Source organism: Leptonotus elevatus, chromosome 11 (assembly GCF_054856555.1).
Source record: "Leptonotus elevatus isolate MCC_2025b chromosome 11, RoL_Lele_1.0, whole genome shotgun sequence".
NCBI classification, from domain to species: Eukaryota; Metazoa; Chordata; class Actinopteri; order Syngnathiformes; family Syngnathidae; genus Leptonotus; species Leptonotus elevatus.
In genome coordinates, this window is record NC_141249.1 from 12,714,320 (window position 1) to 12,732,444 (window position 18,125).

Below are 18,125 nucleotides of genomic sequence, written 5' to 3' on the forward strand. Positions count from 1 at the left end.
ATACAGATCTGGTTTTGGTTTAATACGCATCAAATTCTCGTGAATCTTGCACAGAAGACGTTATTTGTTTACAATTGAACAAAATTTACAACAACAACAAAAGTTATTTCCTTTGTGTGCAGACCTTCACACTGTATTCGATGAACAAATTAATAAGCATATTGTTAGATTAATCCACTTCTAACTGCACTCTAAAAAACAGTTGGGTCAAAAGTAACCCAATTATGGATAAAAAAAAAAATGGACCGATCCACTTTATGGGTCAATTTGACCCAACTTTCTGGGTTGTTTTAAACAAAATGACCCTTTTTTTTTTTTACCCAAGTAAAGGATCTGACCAATATTTATGAGTTGTTTTACACTAAAAGTCCCATTTCTTGACTCAAAGTTGGTTCAATTTGACCCAATTTGGTCCATTTTTGACCCATAGTTGGGTTATTTTTGACCCAACTGCTTCAGAGTGTGTGCCAATTAAAACAGAACATATTTGTAAAGGCAGATTTTTTATACAAAATTGTGCACTACTGATGAAGTTGCAGTGCAAGTTTGCTTTTAAGTGTCAGCTGTACACTGCAACTTGTTGCTTGTTTCCCATTTTCACTGTTTCCAGTCAAAATGAAAAGTTGATGGCAATTAAACTGAAAAGCATGTTGACTAAAGTGTAAATAGGACAGCTACTAACTAATCCCCACAATGCACAACAGTCTTTGTGTCCGTCAAGAACAACAGAGTCCCTAATTACTAATTGATTAATTGTGCGCTCCATTATTTCACTCCGGTGCCCGAGCAGATCTGAAAGGGCCGCGGCTGGAGTTAACAGTCTTATTGGGAAGACGCGTTCCTCGCAAAGGATAATAAGGGAAAATAGCGGAATTAATTGGGTTTGATTAAGAGAGCTTTTCAATGGGACACAGCTTTTTCGCATGACATAATTAGAGGTCACTTGGGGTTGGAGGGTGATGATGAGGGGGGTTGTGAGGTGGGGGGTGGATTTGCTGGTTGGCGCCAGTGTTGCCTGGGTGTGTCTGTGACTGAGACAGACATAGAAGAGGAGGGGCATCATTCACACTTGTAGAACTGTGTGCATTTTCTATAGGCTCATTCACCATAAAACATATAGCATAGTTCCTTGGGTTCCTTTGTGGGGGTCAATGTGCAATTATTATCACTACACTTGCCACCATTAAAGACACTGTGACAGTCGTGCATGCATGTGTATCAGAGGTGGATAGTAAGTCGTTTGAATAGAAAATGCTCTTTAAAAACAATAACCTCCATTACACTGAGATCCATTCTGATAGAGGCGGGAGTCCCGTGATTCGGGCTCCCGCTGCATGTCTCCCTCTGCTTTGCTCTCGCTAGCTTTTGGTAGCTTCTCCCGCTAGCGGCTTGCTCGCTCACTAAGTTTGCGAAGTGTGGTCTTTCTGAGGCACCGTAGTGCATGTGCTTTTAAATGGATGTGCTTCGAACTTAAGTTGTTACATTATTTTAGTTTGCCCAAAGATGACACAAAATTTTACACACTGTCACTTTAATTTATGTAATTTTAGGAATATTCATTACTGCAATGCTACTTTTAGTTCAGCTGGTATTGTTAGGCAATATCTGAATTAGCACATTCTCATTTTTGTCTATTTAATGAACATGCTCTGATTACAAAAACGTTAAGTGCTACATGATTTCTCAGATCAATTTCAGATGTTGGCACCAGTGGCTATTGAATTATGTCTTATATGCAGTAGATATGATCTGGTGATTATTTTGTGTAAATGTATATTTTGTATCTTTAGGTTTTATATTGTGTCTATTGTTGTTTATCTATGCCTGGCCCTTGAGACTGTAAAGCGGATTGACATACTGTCCAAAGTATAAACTTTGATGAAAGAGAGAATTGTTGATAATATAAGATTTATATAACTATGAAACATAAACCACCAGCAAACATCAAGTATGATCTTGAGAACTTACCTCATCACCCCCAAGTGGAAACCACATAATGGTGACAGTTAGGTTAGCACGCCACCTATGTGTGGATAAGAGACATAACATGCTTCAAGATAGCGGAAATAAATAAATACGTCCTCATTAGAAAGGTAAACTGGGCATTACATGAAGTAACATGATCTAGAAGTAATTTGTATGAGTCGAAGGATTGAGAGATTTTAAGGAATAATTAATTTAATTTCATTACAGGGAGAACCACTGTTGTATATTTATTTATTTATTATTTAACTTCATAGGCACCTGAAACAAGGTGACAAAAATTGTTTAATGAACAAAAATAAAGATGAATAATTGTTTCTTAAAACTATGTAAAAATTAGCAAATGATTTACTTTCATACAAACATTTTATGTTACGTTGGTCTTATCACACGCACTTGGTTAGTAATCAGGGCTGGTGCCTAAGTACTAGCACGCCGTCACTAAATGTTTTGTATTGCAAAAAATAAAAAAAAATAAAACATTGAGTGCTATGGCAATAAATGTTGTGACTGACGGCCAACATACAATTTAATATGATTTTGCTTGTGCGGTGAATGCACGACATGGAACAAAAATAAGTTATAGAAAAATAACTTTATGGAATATCTAGCTAATTTCCCTGTACGGGCTAAAGTGCCGCACTTCCGTGTTTACGTCACGTGGGTGATATCTATCCCATAATGCACCTGCGTGAACCTCGCCTCACTTGTTGACATGTACAGTACGGTACTGTAGCACTCCCACGCATCTCGATTTTCCGGGGTAATGTTTGTAGTTTGGCTGGTGGCATTGGAGAGTGACTCTTCACTTTAAAGGTAGGTCTTCTCACAAGCCGTAGAACGGTAACACAGTTAGCTACTCTCGCTAAGTAAGCTAAGGTTAGCATACTGTTACACACACACACACACACACTTGTTTGTACATAACGAGCCGCTGTAGTGTATGGTAAATGGTCTTTCATTTGTAGTGCATGTGCAAACGACAAGCATTTAAAAAATGGGAGTTGCTCACTTTCAGCTAGATGTGTATAGATTGTTTTCATCGCGTGTAAATTAGCCCTCAGATGGCCCGTGAATCGATGGTAAGTACTTGAATATATAAAGCTATGGGGGTTTAACGATGCGATCTAAATTCACGGTTTGGTTCACAATACATACGGATCAATAATTTACAAGGAAACACACATTTCAACAGTAAGAGTTTGAACAGTGTGAAATGCATGCGTTTGATTATTATATAGTTTAGTCATTTTAATATTTCCTAGGTCTTACTTGAACTTCAAAATGGATCCACAATATGAATACCGTCTTCTGCGCCAAATCAACCATCAAAATGACAACAGGAGCCTTACTGTGAGTTTTCTTTCTTTTATTCCAATTATTTCAGTCACAAATATTACACCTCACACATCACAGTGTATATATATATATATATATATATATATATATATATATGTTATTTGCAGAACACAACACCTCCCACTGCTTCCCCAATAATGTCACCCAATAAGCTTGGAGACAGATTCATTCCCACAAGAGCGGGGGCCAACTGGGATATCAACTTCCACAGGCTCAGTGTAAGTACCCTGCTCAAAATTTACAGGGAAGCTGTAATCATTTCAGTGTAGCGCCAAGTCAATCACAATTCTGTAATATTAACCTGTTGCGTTAGGAAGAAGGACTGAATTTTATGTTTGGAATCACTCCCTATCCACTACATCGGGATTGTGCCCTATATAATGAATTTGCTATTTTGAAGTGTTGTAGAGCAAGCAAAATTGGTCAGTAGAAAGTCAAATGTATTTCCCGATGTATTGGGTTGGGCCGATACAGAAAAAATATATTCTGTTTAAGGTGTGTTGTTTGATATTCAGTATAAGACAAATTTGTGACTTGTGATCATTGATGAGAGTCTCTTTTGTTTTCAAATAGGAAAACGAGAAGTCAGCAAATCAAAACAGGAAAACCAAGGAACCATCTTCTGATATTGTTAAAGGTGAATGATTTTCATCCTCTATAGCATAGACTTTAATTAACCCAACATGCATGTTTTTAGAGTGTGGTAGGAAGCCAAAATACTTGGAGGAAAAACCCACACAAGCACGGGAAGAACATAACTCCACACGTGGGGGACTCCAACTGAAATTCAAACCCAGAATGTTTTTTTAGATTTTAGTTTAAACACAGCAGATGGCTGTAGATTTCTGTTTGTATCAAATTCTAATTGTGTGTGTCTTTAGCAGATGGTTTGACGTACACCGCTTTACTGAAAAATGAGCTCTTGGGAGCAGGAATAGAAAGGATCCAGGACCCTCAGACGGAAGACAGTCATTTGCAGCTACTGACGCCTGAAAAGCAGAGACTCTTCACTGTATGTGTATTTTTAATTAAAAAAGGAAATATAGCTGCTGCTAACGCATCATACACTAAAGGAGAAACTTTAAAGACTTTTTCTCCCATGATTTTTTTTTTGCAGTACACGCTTGAGCTCAAAAGAGGATCACCAGCAAGCGAAACTAACCTCTCTCCATACTCATTATCACCAGTCAGTAGCAAAAGGTAGAAAAGTTTATTTTGTACTCTCATACTTGATGAATATGTAAAATTTTAAGTTGTGTGTTGCCTGAAGGTTTCAACATTTCTGACTTTCTTTCTTGCAGTCAGAAACTGTTGCGATCACCTAGAAAGCCAGCCAGAAAGATTCCCAAGATCCCTTTCAAAGTCTTGGATGCCCCGGAGTTGCAGGATGACTTTTACTTGAATTTGGTGGACTGGTCGTCTCTCAATGTGCTCAGCGTCGGCCTGGGAACATGTGTTTACTTGTGGAGTGCCTGTACCAGCCAGGTATACCTGCCACTCAACTCACGCTATTAAACTGTTACCCGATTTACGCTACAAATACCTGACAGTAGTTTAGTACGGATTCCTAACTGAACCAAACAGTTGATCTACTCTAACTCTATGTGTAACTTTTGCTGCAGAACTGGTTCTCTTAAGCCCCGTTTCCGCTTCAGGGCGTTCGGGTAGAGGGAGTGGGGAAGGGTCTTACACGGGAACCGTCCTCTCAGCCGGCCTGCTCAGTGCGACCCATTTCGCGACACCGCGAGTTTCAATCGACACGAAATCGTCGTGCGACGGTTTCTCCCATGACGTCACCCAAGCACGGTGTGGCAAAAATCAGACCAAGGAATGAGGAAAACTTGAGACGGTTGCCTTTTTTTCCTGCTTTTTATATTTATGTGTACTTGGCGTGGATCACTGGTGGAGCCAGAGTGGAGGCCGGGTTGGTACGTGCCCCTGCTCAAATGAGATTGGACCCCGAAGGCGCCAAATGATTGACATATCACGTCGCTGGCGCAGTGGAGCCGCACGTCTTGCCAGTGCAGCCTCACATTTTTTTCAATCAGACGCCTACAAATTATGCCCTTCCCGCACAGTAGGTGGCGCTATGGACCACAGTATGTTGTAATCCACCTCAATAGGAGTCTGTAGAAGAATACACTCTTGAGTCCCATCAAGACACTTCAGATCAGTGCATCAAGATGACACGTTTTTGGCAATGACATGTTGGTTTGCCCGTGAGATGTGAGTGACTGTTTAAAATGTATTTTATATTCAGATAGATTGTTTTGAACGGACATCAATAAGTTAACGTTGATTTGCACAAGCTAAATATAAATGCATGAGCTGAATGACGAACGAAGACGTGAAACAGGAAACAGAAGTACGGAGCGGCCTTCCAAATTAAAAGCATAGATTTCAAAATAAGAGATTTGAGCATCACACTTAAAACAGCTTGAAGAATACAACTTAGCACTTACTCACTTAGTATATATGCCCTAACGTTTTTAGTCTAGAAGTGGGGGGTTAAATAGCAGGATTTAATAACGTTATTATTATTAAATAATAACATTAGTAACATTATGTGGTTGTAAATAAAGAGCTAGGAGTAACAATTTTCTTATTTTTTTCATAGGGTGTGGAAAATGAAACAAGAAAATATGACTTGTTCCTTAAACGAAACAAATTTCAAACAAATTGCAAATTTCATTCATGTTAAACACATGTTAATTGTTCATTGTTCGAATATTGTACATTTTGTCCAGCACATTATGGGCAAAAATCAAAAATTTCCTGAACCGCTTACAAGTACTATAATGTGTACTTAAATAGGTTTTAACATTTAGAGATTCCGATTGAAATTAATTGTTTATAAAACAAAAATATTTGGCATAATCTTTGGATACGCATACTAAGTATTCTTGCCCCCCCCCCCCCCCCCCATTTATAAAAGTCTGGCTCCGCCACTGGCGTGTATGGACGGTTTGAGTGAGGGGAGACGGCGCCAAGGTGAAGAGTTTGAAAAGGCTAACAGTTAGAGTGGAACGAAAATAGACAAAAGATTATTAGGATAATTGTTTTGTTGGAAGAGACTTAAGCCGAGAATGCATCATGAATGCATGAAGGTAAGATCATTTTTTATATTAAATATTTTTTTGCCAATCAGTGCTGAAGCCCGATCGGGAGTTTTATCGGGCCGGTGGACTACCTACCCTCGAGTAGTAAATTCCTGTAAATGTGGCCCGGTTGGGAAGGCTCCTGCCTTGGAGATGCGCACAAACGGGGCTAGCCCCGTAAATTTACTCCGAAGTTCCTGCGGTGGAAACGGGCCATTAGTGACTAAATGGAAATATACAGCAAATATATTCATCTTTTGAGTTGTTTCTTCCTTAGGTAACAAGGCTGTGTGATCTATCTGTGGAGGGGGACTCGGTCACGTCAGTCGGATGGTCTGAGAGGGTAAGTGCTCAACGTATACCTGTAATAAAGTGGTGGAGTTATTTAGGTTATGCTGAAAGGATTCTTCATATGTTTAGGGCAACCTGGTAGCGGTGGGGACTCAAAAGGGTTACGTTCAGATCTGGGATGCTGGCGGCGGAAAGAAACTCTCCACCCTGGAAGGACATTCAGCCAGAGTCGGTCAGAATATTAGCAGTTAACCATATTTAGACCATATTGAAATGTTTTCACTGTAATCTAGATTTACAGCAGGTGTTTTTATTTGTGTTGTTGGAATAGGCCTGATTCTGATCTGAAGATATCCGATTTCCTTCTTTTTTTTATTATTATTTTTTATTAATTCCACCTTGCAAAAATGGAAAACGTCTCATTTATACTATGAGCTGTAAATCCAACATTAGTGACTTAATGCATAGTTGTTTAGATGTTTGAAACACTGATTTTTTTTTTTGGGTGGGTGGGCTGGCCTCAGGAGCGCTAGCATGGAATGCTGACCAACTCTCCTCGGGCAGCCGCGATCGCATGATTCTTCAAAGGGACATCCGAACTCCTCCACTTCAGTCGGAGCGACGCCTTCAGGGGCACAGGCAGGAAGTGTGCGGCTTGAAGTGGAGCACCGACCATCAGCTGCTCGCTTCTGGCGGCAATGACAACAAGGTTTGTAGTCGCATTTCACAGATTTTATTTACTCCTTCTATTCTGAATTATATGTAAAGGGAATGAATGAGAATGAAATTTTAACCTCATTTACAAATGGCCGATCTGTCTTTTTTAAAATTTTTGTATTCAATGTAGCCCTTGAGATCTAAAGTTTACATGTATGGTCATTATTGCATTGCAGTCTGTATCTCTGTCACATACAGTACCTCTAGTCTACGTGAGCATTTGCTCATTGAATGCCTTCCGCATCATTTCAGTTGCTGGTTTGGAATCACTCCTCACTGAGCCCGGTGCAATCTTACACAAATCATCTGGCGGCAGTGAAGGCCATCGCCTGGTCACCTCACCAGCATGGCCTGCTGGCCTCTGGGGGCGGCACGGCTGACCGCTGTATTCGCTTCTGGAATACGCTGACATCGCAGCCGCTGCAGTGTGTGGACACGGGCTCACAGGTCTGCAACCTGGCTTGGTCCAAGCACACAAATGAACTAGTAGGTGACTCTGGGTATTTTTTATTGTTTGAAATTGTAGCATTTGTTTCAACAAATAACCATTTGATGGATGTTAGGGAGGAAATAAATGATCAAATGCAAATGATTGACTGACATTGTCGAATATAACTTTGGGAAATAAGCAAATGTTTTGTATCAATTCAGGCAAGCCAGGTTTACTCTCATATTCAAAATAATCTGTAATGTGCTGGAAAAATCTTGAATTTGATCATTGAAGTGCTTACAATTGATTTATAAAGAAAATGCATCATCTCAATTTACAAGGAAGTCCTTTCAACACACGATTGGAAGGGCCTTAAAATATTAAGTTATAATATTTTAATTATCATTTAAAATTTGGATCCCAAATCAAAATATTGACACGTTCGATACTTAGAAGTGGAGTAGGAAAATTACAAGTAATATTTCAACGTCGTGTCATTTTCCTACATACTACTTGGTCACACCTTTGATAGGACGGTTCTGTCATGTCGTGACACGTTTAAAATAGTAATTAGAATTCAATTATTGGCAAAAGATGGAGCCAGAAGGGATTTTCCAAAAGGTTATTTTAATGATATTCTTCTGTGAGGTCATTCAGACACTTTTCACACTTTTTTTCTTCTTCTTAACTGTTAACTCCACCTTTAAGTTATTCAAGGTAGGCCAATGTATATCATTAGCAGTAACACAGTGGAAAGTAACTTATTGAGATATTGCCTAAATGTTACAGGGTTATTTGGAACTAGTTTTTTGCCCGCTTGGTTAAGCGCGTAATGTTTAAGCGCAGCTGCACGCTGTTAAGTTAGTCAGTTACTCAGTGTCAGTCAGTAAACATAATGGCAGACTAAACAGAGTCATGCGTGGCGCTATTTTAGCTCTACAAACAGCCATGACACATTTTGATGTGAAAAAAACAACAACTTTTAAGAACTAAGCACTGTTGCTCTTAGAGTTGTTTCAATTAATAAATTATGTTATGAAATCTGTAACAAAATAAATACATGCTTTAATAAATAGCTACATGAAGTAAGCTTGGAGTAATAAGTTTATCACTGATATAATGTCACACACAATGTACTTTTTGTACTATTCATTGCTGTTAAAGTTGATCTTTGTGTCATAGTGAATGGAGTGGTATTCTGGAAATCTTAAAGGGATTGAAATTCTTGTAATGATTGACATTTATGGCTGTGTTTTAATAGTTATTCACCTCTTTTGGGTTTCTAAAAATAAAGCTAAATAAATACATTAGAGCACCAACAATTTTTAGTATTGAGGTTGAATTTCCCACAGCATGTTTGCAATTCTAATTCCTGTGTTTGCCTCCCAGGTGAGCACTCACGGCTACTCTCAAAACCAGATCTTGGTGTGGAAATATCCAGCGCTTACTCAAGTGGCCAAGCTCACAGGGCACTCCTACAGAGTTCTCTACCTGGTTAGTTAATTTTTTTTCTGTTCTTCATATGACTTTTGATGTCATTGATGTCATCACTTATCAAAGTTTATTAATGTTTTTTGTTTGTATTTCTGTTAATCGTCAGGCTATGTCCCCGGATGGTGAAGCGATTGTTACGGGAGCTGGAGATGAGACACTCCGCTTTTGGAATGTGTTCAGTAAAACAAGATCCACAAAGGTTGGTGAAGCTTTTGTTACAGATCATATTCATATCTGCCAGATCATTCACATATTTATTGTTCTTTTTCTTTCAGGAATCCTTGTCAGTACTTAACCTGTTTACCAGGATTCGGTGACGTTGAACAACAACAAAACACAATTAGCATTGCCACGTTTCTGCGATTTAACACGTAATTCATGCAAGTTAGGTTTTGTGAAAGAATTTCAACATGTCATAATGAAAGGCTTAGTTTATTTTCAAAATGTAAAAGGGTGTTATGTTATTATTTACTTAAATTATGAAAATATTTTCACCATTCTGAATCAAAGAGATGAGGACCTTTTGATTTTATGAGCACAGGTCTGCTTTATTTAACGCACTTGAAATATGACATTGCTTAACATAATCACCTCGGTTTCTACAGTTTGAGTATTAATGTTTACCAAGATCCAAAAGTCTGGGTTCAGTTTGTCTAATGCTGTGCATTGAAATCATTGCTACATAGTTGATTCTTTGTAGTAAATGTATTCATTTAGTGAGTATATTTGATTTGAAGTATCTAGCATGTTTGTTGTTAACTGCAGCAAATAGTTTATCTGGCATGTTTGTTGTTAACTGCAGCAAATAGTTTATTACACATAATTTGTACTTTTGTTTACTGATTGGGCTTTTTCAAGCTGCATTTAATGGAATGCAGAGGGGCTCCATAGAATGCAATCAGAATTTAAATTATAAAAATGTGCAAGTCGTTTCATGTTTAAAATTAAACAAAATGGTATATGATGGCTTAGTGTCTTAATTTATTAATTTGGTTATTAATTCATACAAATTAAACTGGCCATATCTGCCTGGGGTGCTCAAAAGTTGTTTTTGTTTTTGTGTGTGTTTTGTTTGCTCATGGGACACATTTTTAATTTTAAAAGAAGAAATGTGCCACACGCACAGCATTTTATGATTTACTGTACTCAACTTGCTAGTTATTTAAATAAGTAAGTCAACAATTAAATAAAAATATTTTAATTAACCATTTGGGAGATCCTGAATTGAGGCAATGACATTAAGGGAGGGTTGCCGTATGTGGACAAAGAGCATATGTTGTGAAAAGCTTTAGTAAGATTATTTTAGCACACTATAGCAAATATTCTGGATAAAACTTAAATATACTAATCAAATCATAGGTTGTCATGTAACTTATAAAACAACTTCTAATCTTTTTTTTTTTTGGTATGGACAATAGTCGCTCTTAAACCGGAGAGTAAAATCAAGTACCGGTAGTGGAAGACAAAATGGGCTGGGTCACATTAGTCATGTGACCTGACATGTGACTACAACTTAACGTATCCCGGAAGTGATGTGATTGGGCGGGAATTTGGAAGTGCAACAAATTTCTTGAATATAGAAAAAAAGAGACAGAGAAAAAAAAGTCAGATCAGTTGTGTATAACGGTTTTTCCCTCATGCGAGTATGTAAGTACGACGTACTGCAACTATTAACTACGAACAACTCGTCGATAGTTAGCGTACGCATCCAGCCAGATAGCCGGAATTCCAGTCGACGTCGAGCAGGATGGCAACGAGACACCTTGGACAGGATTTGAAACTTTGGGCAACAGAGGAGTTGAATCTTCCCGCAGAGAAACTGCCGCCTGACAGCTACTTCAAAACGTCAGTGTCATTTTATTGCATTATTATCGCTTGTAAGCTGTCACATCTGATTTGAACATAGCGCCGCTTTGCTTTCCAGGCTGTGCGTTGGGAAAGGAACGTCCATATGGAAGTATATCATCCACCACGTTTTCCAACAAAGGTTTGTCTTAAACATTTAAAGTTCAAGTAGCAATTGTTGTACTGTATTATGTACCTCGTTGTTGTGTTATATGGCGTTGGGTGGGGAGGGTCGGGGGTCATCCCCGTTTTAATGTGCGAAGTAACCATGTTACACATTTTGTGATACAGTATTGAACTTTTTCTTTTTATTTGGTGTGGCAGGCTGGCAATAATACGTTTCCGTAGTTTACAACTGAACGCTCTCACGTTCTGTCTGTCTTTTCTAGGACGGTGAAGCTCAAGCGCGGCAATCTTCAGTGGTATCCTTTTGCCTCTTGACATCTTGACTGTCATTTTATTAACCACGTAACTTGATTTGTGTTGTGAGACAACTACCCATATTGACATGTTTTTGAATTTGATATACTTATGTTGGAATCCCTAAGGAAAAATCAATCAATTGCACTCTGCTGTATGTTTTGGCACACAGCACTTGCAAACATGCAAGTTAGACCTTGCTCAAGGTCACTTCAACAGTGGTCAGGAAGCAAACTAGCGCCCGATCACTTTCATCATATACAAAGTACGCCATACTTTGTTGTTGTCATTGAGTCAAGGTTACTATTAATGTATTTTATTTTCAGTTTTACAGTCTGCTAAAGGAATTGCAAAACTAAATTTATATACATTGTTGTTGTATATATGTTGTTTAGTTTTTTCTTTGACTATCGAAAAGGTACAAAGTGCTTCAAGACAAAGAGGTAGGCTACCATAGGTTTCAAACTTCATTTGTTGTTATCACCTAAGGACCGAGTTCATTTTCATGTTGTGTTGTGTTCTCAGGCGAAGCATTGTGAGGGCCAGAGTGTGGCTGCTAAACGGAGCGAGCTTCAGAAGAAGATAGAGCAGCTCAGAAGTGAGATTGGTCACCTGGACTCTGAGATAAAAGCAACTGAGGAACAGCTTGCCACGCAAGGTCAGTACATTGGTAACAACAACACCCAAATGTAATTAGATGTGAAGAGATGAGATTTTCTTGTTTTCCCCCCTCTTCCACAGAGCGGTCTATTAGTTCTACCTGCGCCCAGGTGGAGGACAGCCAGCACAGGAATTTGCTTCTCCAGGCCTTCAAGCAGCGCTGCGTGTCAGGTCGCAAGATGCTGTCAAGTGACATTCAAGAGATCAACGGCTGCTGTCGGGCTCTGGAGCAGATTGCCAGGTAAGGCAGAAGCCGTCTCCAGAAAAGTGTCACTGTGCACTCACTCGTATAATCCATCAATTGCTTTTTTTTGAAGGATTAACTTTCATTATTCTCCATTGCAGGAAAGCAGAGGTTGAGGTGTTGCTTGAGAATCAGCTTTCCAGCAACAGTGACATTGACACATTCCTCTTCGAATGTCCAGTGGAGCCACAAGTCCTGGTAAGGTTCTTTAAAATTCATGATGAGTTCCATTTTTACTTAGGAATTTAGCACAGAAAAATGCACAGTTCACAATAAAATTATAGCACAATGACGATGCACACTGGGCAATGGGCACCTTTCGGCACAAGGTTTGATCCAATACAAAAGATATTTCAGAAAATATACCTTAATAACCCTGACATTGGACAATGTAGTTTTAGTTTGCTGCGCTTATATGCAGTCTTATCAGAATGTGCTGATGCACCTAATGCTGTGCCTGAGTATTTATTTAGATCAGATTTTCTCAAATAATTTCAGCTCAACACTGAAATTTTGTTCCTCTTATTGCCATAACGTTGACATATGATGCACATTTACTTATTAGATAAAATACACAAGTTACTGCAAACATAAATATAAAAAAAATCCCTTTACCTACAAATTATGTGCTTGCTTAAATATCTTCCTTTGATAATTTGTTGATCCAATGAAGATTTATTCATGGGGGGGGAGCATTCAGTATCTTAATGGTTTTGATTTACTGATCTAGCTTTATAATTATTTTTCTAGTATTGAATTTAATGGAATCTATATGTGTACTTTTTTCTGGCAACCTATAAACTAATGACATCATGTCTTTCATTAGCGTCAAGTGAGAGAGCTGTGTAACAACAGGGTCCATTTTTATCAGTCTTTACAAGCGATTGAATTGAAAACGGCAGACACTGCACGGTGGGAGTCTCATGTTATATTGCTTTAAAAAAATAATAATTCAACTGCTTTTTACGGCTTGGTTAATTTTTTTTCCCTCTCTCTGTCGTCGCAGTATGACTGGTGCGCAAAGGACTGCTGTGTATCAGTTCTGGCTAAGTTCTGTGGAGGTTGGTATTTTAAAACACTACAATATTGGAGTTCTTATGTACGTGCGTTAACGTTACATTACATATATCACTGCTTGCTACGTGTTCAGAACCTGGTGGATGTTTACCCCCCAAACCACATCTTCTCTGCATTGCAACATTTGGCTTCCAAAGAGCAGAAGGCATTGGAGGCGAAAGTGTCCTCTCTGGACGTTACTCAGGATGTGAAAGCTCTTGGGTATGCAAAGCAATAAGTTCATGCTCAAGTATTTGGATTTATGTGAAAGAGGTTTCTGTTGTGGGTTATTATTCGCTGTTTCTATTATAGGTTCCATTATGAAAGCAATCATCTCATAGACGTAACGGCAGAAGAGGATGACGACTTTCCGTCTGTTAAGGCCCTCTTACAGGTTGTTCTTACTAACACGATGAATAACAATTACCTCGACTTACGAGTGACCTGACTTATGAGTGTAAGATATGAGCTGTCGCTTTGCCAATTTTATTTATTTTATTTTATGTCTAAAAAAAAAATTTAAATTACGCGCACGCTAGATATGGTGGCGCCAAACTTGCTTGTTTCATGCTGTTTATTGACACCCCAAGTTAACGTTGACTTTAAAAGGAACCTCGACTGTCGTGACAAGTTTGCTCTATATTATTTATTTGGTTGTTATTAACATAACTATTAGATTCCAAATAAAGTTTCTACAAAATGTATTTAAACTGGAAATTATTTTTGAAAAATGAAAGTCATAGTTATGTTAGTAACAACCAAATAAATAATATAGCGCAAACTTGTAATGACAGTCGGAATTCCTTTCAAAACGAAACATAAGAATAACATGTAGTGTATTTAACCAAACCATCAAGTCCATTAGCACCAAGTGCAAAAAGCTATAGACAGGCTAACAATTAGCATGTATAAACTTTTGAACAACTTTTATTTGACACAGCATGCAACACTCCTCACATGTATATAATCTTTATTCTCTTTGGAAAAAAATGTGCACTTGAGATGAAAAGTCTGTACAAATCTACAGGTACTGTGGTACCCCCCCCCCCCCCCAAATATACTTTAAGTATATTATTTGGTTTGGTTGTTTTTGTACCAAACCTCCTGCTTCCACACACACCAGAATGAGCAGCATAACACCATGATGCGCAAACTGTTAAATACTTTTTTTTAAATTAAAATCAAATTACAAAATGTGCCAGCACTGGAACAGATTGATTGCATTTCATACATTTCAGTGGGGAAAGATGATTTGAGGTACAAGGGTTTTGGGTTACAACTGTGGCCACGTAACCAGTTGAACTTGTAAGTCAAAGCACCACTGCATTCATGTTTAGTGAGACATAGAGTCAATTCTGCTTATTTGATTGCAGGCTGCATGGCAAGAAGTAGAGGAGAGTTTTGTGGAATTATCCCAGACTCGCTCCAGAGTCCAGCAACTCCAGTGCCAGCTGGTGGCTTACAGGAAGCAGGCAGTACAGAAGCTGTCTTGCTTTGTTGATGATGCATTGGCACTGTAAGTCCAAAGTTCGGAACTCTTGACAAACCACCACAATAGCCGAGCTAATTGTTTAATCAAGTTTATGTATCGTTAATTTCTCGGTTATTGTGTGTGTGTGTGTGTGTGTGTGTGTGTGTGTGTGTGTGTGTGTGTGTGTGTAGGTCAGCTTTGGAACAGGAGCTTCAGCGTGTGATGAAGGTTGCAACCAGGGATCATATTCAAGAATGGTGCATCCGACTTGACCAGCATGCTCGAAGCCGACAGGAGGCGATCCGCAAGCTTCACAGCCAGTGGCAGAAAATTATGGACTTCAGACATCTAGTGGTGAGACTTAATGGACAATGTTAAGATTCATTCATTCATTCATTTAACTTGTCATGCTGTGTCTGGTCAGGTCCTCAAACAAGAACATCTTAGAAGTCTGATTAAGGCAAATTCATCAACTAAAACTGAATTAATCCGGACGCACAAGGAGGTATCTTCTCCGTCTTTGAGACCACGCTTTGAATAATGCAAAATTTCAAAAAGGACATTTAATTTTTATTTTTTGGTCTTTGTTTTAGCTGCAGGATTTTCTGGAAGGCAAGGTGGTGCCACAGTGCAACGATGTCATCACTGCTGCCAACAGTATTAGGAGCGCCATCTCAAAGGAGGTTATACAGATGGGCACCGTTTCGCTTCAAGCTCTGGACCGGAGGACAGTTGATGGGTAAAAACATGGAGCTCAGCACCTTGATGATGTTTACATACATTACATCAACAACCATGAACACTGTGTCAAATGGCTGCAATGTTTATACACAGTGGAAAGTGTAATTGCATGGTCCAAAAATCATGGCTCATTATGAACCTTGATTGAAGTTGTATTCTTGTGTAGGAAAACCAATAATTGGCCTATCATGCTACATAATTGCCCCTGCATTTAATTGTTTTCATTTCATGGCTCGTTTTGAACAGAAGTCAACTAATCGGATTTCTTGATGAAGTTTAAATCCAACCAACGTCGTCAAATTCTCCGCATATTTTTCGCTGCAGAATGCAGAGAATTCCTGCATCATGGCTGTCCATCTATCGCTTGCAGTCGCCGACCTTCAGCAGCCTGTGTCAGAACATGGCGTTCCCTCGCTACAGGGTGAGCGCATAACACTTCCATCTGTTGCGAGCAAATTGTGGCCGACTTTTTGTTCTCACGCATCGCAGCTCTCCGTCGTTTTTGGATTCATTAGTCAGCGGTTTACAGTATGACTCAAAAAGTTCAACTTGTGGTGTCGTGGCCCCGCCAATAGTTTGTTTTGATTGCTAAATTTCATATTCATTGGTTTGTATTTGATTGTAACATGAACATATAAAGACCCCCCCCCCATCCAGTATGTAGATTTGACATTTGTCGTGGAATTCCATTTGATCGTTTTTATCAAGGGTCCAGAAGAGTTGTGCGCCCAAGCGTGCAGTGACCAGCTCGAGTGGCGTTTTCTCTGTCAGTTACTACAACTTCACTCTACCACCCTGCGGACATCCAAGGAGGCGGCGGCGCGGCTGCCTGCATCCGATCACAAAGGTAATCAAAATAAAGCACGGAGAGTTTTATCGAGACACATTCAGTGAGTGCACAAGTGCGTACAAAAAATACTTTTGAATTGTATTGTCTTCTTTTCTTCTTCTTTGTCTTCATGCATTTTTTAAGCCTTGCTGTCCAGGGTAAAAGAGGAAGATAAGAAATTGCAGAAGTCTTTGGTGCCAAGGGCCAACATTCTTACCCAAAATTGTGCAGAAAGTCTTTCTTATGCAAAGAAGGTTGAAATGGCCATTTCTGACTGGTGAGACACATTGCTAGACACCCACTGAACACTCTTGAGGTTCAGCCATTACGTCTGTCAATTATACAGCACCGACCTTTTGGAAACTAAGCACTACTTTTTGCTACTGGTTAATGCAAAGAGTTACCAGATTGATAAACCCTTTTGAAATTAGCCCAAAGTACCTTTGATGTGTTCTTATTAATAGTTAATGATGCTCATCTATGTGAAGACACTGAACGAGTTAATGATTTCTGACATTATCAACAAAGATATTACAAGGTTGGAAACAGAAATATCAATATGCATCACTTTATTTCTGTAAATCTCTGCAAGTGTTTACATTTTCAAATGATCACTTTCACATGACCATATACCATACCACTTACATTACCGTACGTAGGAAATCACAATGTTCCATCATTTGGGGAACTCTTTTTAGAACAGACCTGTGGGCTACTTGTGGTTCTTGGCTGTGACCTCCATTTTGGTGACCCCTGTTAATCAGTCTTTACTATTACAGCATCTTTCTAGAAATATGTTTGACTTTGTATTTTCTGAAATTGTTTTACACTTCGGTGAATGATTATTGACTGAAGAAAAAAAATGTTTCATTGCACAACATGGTTAAAAATATTACGATTGATCAGTTGTTTTAGCCTGTAACGTCATCCGTAAATGAAGCATTGTATGATCACAGATCATAATGAATGCATGAACCACAATCATGTTTTATACAACATTTCTTCGCATTGTCATGTTGTCATCACGAGCATTTTCCGTATTTGTTTGTTAACTTCTTCATGTGTGTCTTTGTGTGGGTTCACACCCGTAGGTGGAATCAGCCAGCACAGCGTGTCCTACCTGATGTCCGCAAGGGAGGATTGACTTTTCAGGAGTGGCTAGAGAGATGGAAACTAGCTGCCAAAGCCTAGATGAAAGGAGTTGCATTTGTGTGGCAAAACTCTGTTGGTGTTGGTTTTAAAAAGAAAAATATGCACTAATAAAATATTAAATACACGTTCATCATTTGTTGTTGTCTTTCTTGGAATGAAAATTCTTCGGAACGTTTGCGACCGCTAACGAAGCTTATCGATGCCGATAATTGCGATGTAGTCTAGTGCTCGGGTCGTTGTTAAACTTGGTTGTAAATGTATGTACGCTGTGATTTCTCATGAAGGAACACGGCTCCTTTGTAGCAGTGTAGGGGGAGTGGAGCGTTCTCATTCTT

General features: G+C 38.9%; 2 protein-coding genes across 4 annotated transcripts; both read left to right on the plus strand.

The window, feature by feature from the left end:
• The first annotated feature begins 2,655 nt into the window (after positions 1-2,655).
• On the plus strand, positions 2,656-10,336 carry LOC147165863 (fizzy-related protein homolog). 2 transcript variants are annotated; one of them, XM_086089430.1, is made up of 14 exons: positions 2,656-2,799; positions 3,249-3,336; positions 3,450-3,560; positions 3,916-3,979; positions 4,224-4,354; positions 4,460-4,542; positions 4,644-4,827; positions 6,718-6,783; positions 6,861-6,963; positions 7,256-7,440; positions 7,701-7,934; positions 9,268-9,372; positions 9,479-9,571; positions 9,648-10,336. In XM_086089430.1, the coding sequence occupies exons 2-14, from the start codon at positions 3,268-3,270 to the stop codon at positions 9,687-9,689; spliced, it is 1,470 nt and encodes a 489-aa protein (XP_085945556.1). In that variant the 5' UTR covers positions 2,656-2,799; positions 3,249-3,267; the 3' UTR covers positions 9,690-10,336. The 2 variants fall into 2 exon arrangements, with proteins under 2 accessions (XP_085945556.1, XP_085945558.1); XM_086089432.1 differs by having other exon boundaries at positions 4,227-4,354.
• Positions 10,337-10,864: 528 nt separating this feature from the next.
• On the plus strand, positions 10,865-17,923 carry haus5 (HAUS augmin-like complex, subunit 5). Of its 2 annotated transcripts, XM_086089428.1 has the most exons (19): positions 10,865-11,217; positions 11,297-11,359; positions 11,607-11,639; positions 12,056-12,080; positions 12,163-12,295; positions 12,379-12,538; positions 12,643-12,739; positions 13,368-13,453; positions 13,548-13,602; positions 13,692-13,819; positions 13,910-13,991; positions 14,971-15,113; positions 15,260-15,422; positions 15,493-15,573; positions 15,662-15,807; positions 16,134-16,230; positions 16,518-16,656; positions 16,783-16,915; positions 17,730-17,923. In XM_086089428.1, exons 1-19 carry the CDS (start codon positions 11,120-11,122, stop codon positions 17,827-17,829), a joined length of 1,962 nt encoding a protein of 653 aa, XP_085945554.1. In that variant the 5' UTR covers positions 10,865-11,119; the 3' UTR covers positions 17,830-17,923. The 2 variants fall into 2 exon arrangements, with proteins under 2 accessions (XP_085945554.1, XP_085945555.1); XM_086089429.1 differs by lacking the exon at positions 16,783-16,915.
• The last annotated feature ends 202 nt before the right edge of the window (positions 17,924-18,125 follow it).

What these genes read in the sequence shown, in the direction of transcription:
- LOC147165863 (XM_086089430.1), top strand. Translation starts at nt 3,268, where the DNA reads ATGGATCCACAATATGAATACCGTCTTCTGCGCCAAATCAACCATCAA. An exon ending in TCAACTTCCACAGGCTCAGT is followed by an intron (nt 3,561 to 3,915) that starts GTAAGTACCCTG and finishes GTTTTCAAATAG; the next exon opens with GAAAACGAGAAGTCAGCAAA. An exon ending in GTAAAACAAGATCCACAAAG is followed by an intron (nt 9,572 to 9,647) that starts GTTGGTGAAGCT and finishes TTTTTCTTTCAG; the next exon opens with GAATCCTTGTCAGTACTTAA.
- haus5 (XM_086089428.1), top strand. Translation starts at nt 11,120, where the DNA reads ATGGCAACGAGACACCTTGGACAGGATTTGAAACTTTGGGCAACAGAG. An exon ending in CACCACGTTTTCCAACAAAG is followed by an intron (nt 11,360 to 11,606) that starts GTTTGTCTTAAA and finishes TGTCTTTTCTAG; the next exon opens with GACGGTGAAGCTCAAGCGCG. An exon ending in GTTGATGATGCATTGGCACT is followed by an intron (nt 15,114 to 15,259) that starts GTAAGTCCAAAG and finishes GTGTGTGTGTAG; the next exon opens with GTCAGCTTTGGAACAGGAGC.